The sequence below is a fragment of the Ammodytes marinus genome, assembly GCF_949987685.1.
Source record: "Ammodytes marinus genome assembly, chromosome: 1".
Classification (NCBI taxonomy): domain Eukaryota; kingdom Metazoa; phylum Chordata; class Actinopteri; order Uranoscopiformes; family Ammodytidae; genus Ammodytes; species Ammodytes marinus.
In genome coordinates this window covers 33,302,149-33,308,447 of record NC_137230.1, presented here as the reverse complement: position 1 = coordinate 33,308,447, position 6,299 = coordinate 33,302,149, and the positions used below count along the sequence as shown (strand labels likewise).

Sequence of the window (6,299 nt, the reverse complement as noted above, 5' to 3'; positions counted from 1 at the left end):
CCATGACAGAAATAAACCCAGTTAACATGTTAACCCCTCTGTACACGTGTGTGCATATCCGTCTATAACAATGGACAAAGTTCTTTGTATAACATTCTAAATCTTACACACTTCTTAAGTGCAACTTAGAAAAAGCAACGTCGGAATGATGCTTTTTTATTCTAATTCCTGTTCTTTGAGATAGGATTTTATTTTTTTAGTTTTGGCTCAGTAAATGCTGACCTGGGACAGGGCATGGGCCTGGATTTGGGAGGGGTGTGGTTGCTGCTGCTGCTGCTGCTGTGGGGCCGGCTGAGGGCTGCCTAGCGACCCGGAGCCACTGCCCACTGAATGGGGCGTACCAGGAGAGTGCTGGGGTGGGGAACACTGGGACTGGTGCTGCTGCTGCTGTTGTTGTTGCTGGAGATGTTGCAACTGCTGCTGATGCAACTGATGCTGCAACTGCATTTGCTGCAGCTGCATCTGTTGCTGCTGCTGCTGATGTTGTTGCTGATGTTGTTGCTGATGTTGTTGCTGATGTTGCTGCTGAGGTTGCTGCTGTTGTTGTTGTTGCTGTTGTTGCATGTGGTGCTGCTGCAGTTGTTGTTGGAGATGGTGTTGGAAATGCTGATGTTGCATTTGCTGCTGGATTTGCTGGTGATGCATCTGCTGCTGCTGCATCTGATGGTGCTGGAGATGTTGTTGCATCTGCTGCTGCTGCATCTGCTGCATGGCATGTTGCTGCGGCACAGGTTGCATTGGCGGGCTCATCTGAGCCGTGGATTGGGCGCCCGCCACCATGGCCCCGCCTCCAGCCCCCATCTGGCCGAGCATCTGCTGCTGCGGTGGCATCCCCCCTCCGGAGGACATGTTCTGCTGGTGGGAGACATTAACCGAGGTCACGATCTGGTTGCCCCCTAGTCTCATCTGCAGGGGTTTGGGGGCGATGGCCCGGGGCATGCCCTGTTGGAGGGCAAGTGCGTGAGCAGCAGCCGCTGACATGGACGGGTGCTGGTTGAGGGGCGAAGGCATCACCAGGCCCGGGGACAGGCTGGTGGAGGCTAGGGTCTGCTGGACCGAGCGGATAGTCTGGGCCTCTGCCGATTCTGCTGCAGCCTGGATGGAGAGAAAATAGCAAAACTTGTATCTACAAAGTTTGCACCTCTGAAAAATACAATTCATTCTACAGGTACACTGTAGTAAGTAGTACAAGGTCTCTGAGAAGTTTAATTCACTTTTCTGTCACATTGACTCATTTCTCTTAGGTGAAAAGAAGAAACAGTTGCTCACCTTGGAAACCAGGCTGGCACGGTATGCGGCGAGGGCTTTTAAATATTCTTTCTTTGCAGCTTCGGTTTTGCTTTTGTAAACCTGTGAAAACACAAAGGTATGTGTAAATGGAAACATACTTTTTGTTAACCATCACTATTACATTTGATTTGACAATATAAAGTACATTACACAGATCACCTGCAGTATGTACATTTGTCTCTTGCCGGAATGTGGATAAATGATAACCTAACTTTTTATTAACTTTAATGGTGACTACTGAATGAAAATGTTGACCAGGCTGAATAATCTAAAAACGCTGTAGTACCTGCTTCTGCTCCTCTCCCAGACCGTCCCACATGGACGCCACAATCTTGGACACCTCTCCAAAGGTGGCATTGGGATTCTGACCCTTAATAGCAGCCTGGGTGTCTCTGAAGAACAGAGCATAAGCCGACACCGGCTTCGAAGGCTCGTTGGGGTCCTTCTTCTTCTTCTTCTTTGGAGTCTTGGGCTTCTTTACGGGGTCTATGGGGGCCGGCCGCTTCTCTCCAATGATCTGCAAATGATTTAGATAGATTATTGTCAAAACTAAAAGATATTTCACATCAGCAGCTTAATTTCCAACACTTATTATTTAGAACTAGGGTTGGGTATTGGAAAAGACTTCACGATACACATCACAATACATGGTTCAGGATATGACATATCACGATACATTGTGATACAATGGTAATTGAGATATATTGTGATATTCCACATAGTTCAATGAAAACGAGAAAACAGATCTGAAATACAAGTTGCTGTATACAATTGTTGAATGCATCGCATTATATTGATCATTATTAAGCAGATTCAAAACAACTAAACTATAAACTTTAATTCAAATTCAAAACCCAACTAGCTGTACTACGACATCTACAGGAGCGGAGGTTGTAGTTCATAAAACTTAAATAAAAAATGTTCAGATTATCGGTTTTTGGAGCCGACAATACCTAATAGATATTGTGAAAATAAACATCACAATACATTGTCGTATCTATTTTTTAACAGAGCCCTATTAAACTTAGTCATCCATATAATCTTGAACTTTGCTCACCCTGTTGCATTCGTCCTGCTCGTCTTCGTTGATGGAGCTGGAGGGAGAGGGAGTGGCAGACTTGCTTGCAGGCGGTGACGGAGCGGTGTGGTGGATGTTGGGTCCTCCCATGTTTAGGCTCAGCTGTGCATTGAGTTGGGATTGGTTGATGGTGGTCAGCTGATTCCGTGATAGCATCCCATTGGGGCTGTTCATGCTGATGATGGACTTCATCACCATGGCCGGGTTGGGCGGGTACTGGCGGAGATGGCCTGGTCCAACATTCTGTAAGAGAAATTGATAGAAAAAGCAAAGGGGGGCTTGATGAGAACAGGTTTTTCACAATTCACAATATACAGAATGACAAAGATGACAAACAAATACAGTACAGAGAGAGGCAAAAAACCCAGTGGGCTCATTTGAAGCCTCCACATAAATACTTTCATAAAGTTATGCAGGACAATGTGAGTGTGTATAAGCGTGTGTGTTTGAGAACAGGATATTGGTTTATATAACTGTATTATTAACTTCTGAGCAAGACTTTTGATACATGTCAAACCACTAAACCAATCAAATAAGACATGGATACAAAAGTACATGGGTAACAACCGGGAACAACAGATATTAGACACCAGATAAATGGACTTTTGTAACAATCTCTTACTCATTTCTCTGGCTCAAAGATATCCCTGTACTCACTTTGACATACCACTACCCTGTGTACAAAGCTCGGGAAGCTGTATCTCTTTACCAGAGAGGAAATCGGGTCAATGGATTCTTGGGATTGTTATGTGGCAGATCGCATGTCACAATGTCCTGCCTCTTAAATGTCTCCATTACAGGCCATGATAAATGATCTTGACACCAGAGGAGCCAACTTCATAAGCCGGTAATAGATGGCTACACAGCTCAGTTGATTCATTCCAATACTCTATTGTATGAAAATATGTGACACAGCTTTTGACTGCCCGCTCCCTGGAGGGGGAACAGTGGAATCAGTTCCCTGCGCAGTGGTACATACCTTCAAATACCAATAAAGTGCTGTTTGCATGCATGCAGGTACACGTCAGTTACATCTGAAGTAGCCTCCATGCAAATGTTCCTAAGTGTACTATTACTTTTAAGGTTATAAATCTGTGAAAGAGGCACCTTTCATAGACCATGTCTGACTGCCAAATAGTGGAGAAATACTTCTATATAATCAACTCCATAAATCAACTGGCTGAAGGTATGAGCCTTAAGAGCTTTGGACAGGTAGACTCACTTCAACCATTCAGGATATAGTAGTGTAATCAAATTTTTCAAAAGCTCTTTCACTTTTTTTTCCCCAGGTGAAAACATTTGGATCTTGATATAATGTAAGGTGCTATGTAGTCAACATGTCTGCATTGATTGTGGGCGAGGATGAAATTACAAGTAGTGCCAGCTCCCCAGAGGGAAGACTGATCAGAGAGCTAGCAGAGCTGACATGGAGCAGAGGAGCAGACGTGAACACAACAAGAAAAGGTGATTTGTTCTCCCTGGGTGCATCCATCTGGTATTCCGCCGCACAAACCCAATCTCTCCCAACATCAACACATCATAAACCCACACACCTGGCTTTATTGAAAGAACCTTATGAATGCCCGTCTTAAAAAAAAACAATATTTGTAACACCATTTCAGACGGAAAGATATTGGATCTACAATCCAGTCCGTCCTCATATGCCATGTCGACTGCTTATCATAAATACAATCTATGAAGTGAGCGCGGATTTATATTTACATGTGCCAGGGAAGATTCTGCGAAAAGGTGAGAGGCAAAAGGTGTGGGAAGAGATGGAAGACATATTGATTCTTCAAATATGGGAGCTTTCAGTTTCCTCCTCGCAAATAAAAGCTGCAATAAACAAGCGTGTGACCAAACAACTCTGATTTACATATCTGCAACGCGCCATGTTCCAAGTGCTATTGTCATCTTCATTACTGAGAACATGACGGCTCGCAGTTTGCTCTCTGCTCGCTGCGAACATCAAAGACGCACACACTGAGCTCATTAGTCGTGGCCATCTGTATAATAACACTTTTTCCCAATCCCAATGATGCAGTTTTGACTTAGAGCAATGGACCATTCTGCCATTTGTTTGGAATATGGTGATTCTTTCCTAAATGGCCTTTGGATGTCGTGCATTAAAATAAAATAAATGCACTGATGACCACAGTCAGACCCTTTATCATATCGCACCTAACAGCCTGCTAACTGTCTTATTTTATCACTTATTGCAGCAATAAGTGGCGCAGCAGCATTCTGCTATTCAGTCTATGTAACAAAAGAACTGACAGTTACGTCAGTGACACGGCAAGCATTAGCACATGTCTGATTTGAATGAAAAGATAACAGCTAATAACACACCAGTGAAAGAAATCATCTTAACAGTTGCCTTGATTGTGAATATGAATCTGATACTACCATGTTTATTTATGTCCCTGTGCTTTCGTTCATTTGCATTTTGATTGCAGTATTGTCAGCAGCCCCCGAAGACAGCTGACTAGATATTGTGATAGTCATCGCAAATCTGCAAATAAGTCCTTATCTTGAGTACACAGTGGCCAGATGTGCCCTCCTCCGTCAGGTCTGTCTCTAGGTGTGCTGTCGTCGCTGTGTTTGTACATCAACTACTAACAAGCTGAAATCTACTCCCAAATCAATAAAGGTTTATTTTATTTAAATCCATATTGTGAGATTCCCCATTGTGTTGCTTTCATTGTGAAAGCTGAACTAGCTGGCAACCACATAATGCCGCCAACAATACGCTGCAAAAAAAGAAGAAAAATAAGCTTGTTTTTTCACATTGTTGTTGGCCTCATCAACACTTAACACAGCAGACACTCCACACACAGCCTGCATAAAGCATTCAGAAAACTAGCAGAGGAGGGAAAAAAACAACTACTTTCTATTGAAAAGTGTGAAACCCGTTCCACAATAAACGCGGGGCCAATAAACACAGCAGCTGGACTCAAAATGCAACATTATGCATTCACCGAGTGATACACATCTCAACAGTTATGTCAATGAAAGCAGGCCCTAGTCTGCTCTTAAAGATATTGGAAAATCAGAATGTGGGTAGAATGTATGAACAGTGGCACCATGTACTGAGCTGTAACAGGCTGAAAAGAATGTTAACAAGTTCAATTTCCATTCAATCAATGCCAGAGCTCTTGGAAATGTTCCATGGCAGGAGAGGGGTAAAATCATCTATATGGTAATTATAAGGATGAATCCCCCAGTAACTTTCGCCAGCATGAAAGGTCAGTCCTATTAAAGATAGTTTATCAGCTCTGCACATATTCCTTTACTCGCCTTCTAAACGCGTACATAATTTTATTTTTATTCCCACCATTTCTAGCAACCTGCTGAAGTCTCTGCTTAAGCCAAATGAGAAAAATGGAATTTTGAAGGCCGGTAAAGGCTATAATAGCATGAAGATAAATTGTTATTCTTTCCCCCTGCCCTGTCTCAGTCAAACACACTTCTCTGTATTCTCTCTCTCTCTGGTGTTCAAACTCCCTCTTTCTATCTCCCCAACCTCTAACCCCTACTTAAAAACAAATCTCTCACCCCTGCTCCCATTCTCTCCTCCGTCCCCTCAGACTGTGAGACCCGGTGGGCTCACTCCCCTCGGTCCAGTGCAGCCACTGACCCGTACTCCCTTTTTCTACCATTTCTCCTGATGCATTATGGGTATTTAAAACTTGTCCAACATGACATCATTTCATTTTGAGAGCTGCCTGAGAAAAGTAAATTACAGAATCAATCATGCAGAAGGTCAAGCTGAGACTTCATTACAAGTATTGCATGCCTGCATGAATATCTTTCATTTCTGACTGACCCAATATGTCACAATAGCTTGTCTGTCGAGGGAGAAAAAAAGAAACAGAGCGAAGAAAGAAAAAAAAAATTCCACTCTCTTAAATTGATGTACAACTCAGTGCTT

The 6,299-nt window shown here is 43.2% G+C and overlaps 1 protein-coding gene across 1 annotated transcript in view; it reads right to left on the bottom strand.

Annotated features, from left to right (window-relative positions):
• Positions 1-207: 207 nt before the first annotated feature.
• The window catches only part of tox3 (TOX high mobility group box family member 3), a gene marked incomplete at its 3' end in the record, with an annotated part of 41,525 nt that continues 35,433 nt past the window's right edge, over positions 208-6,299 (bottom strand). Inside the window, exons 4-7 of the mRNA XM_080040765.1 lie at positions 2,348-2,611; positions 1,577-1,807; positions 1,270-1,350; positions 208-1,095 (exon numbers count right to left, since the gene is read on the bottom strand). Coding sequence (XP_079896891.1) covers positions 208-1,095; positions 1,270-1,350; positions 1,577-1,807; positions 2,348-2,611 — 1,464 coding nt within the window. The remainder of the gene's footprint in view (positions 1,096-1,269; positions 1,351-1,576; positions 1,808-2,347; positions 2,612-6,299) is intronic.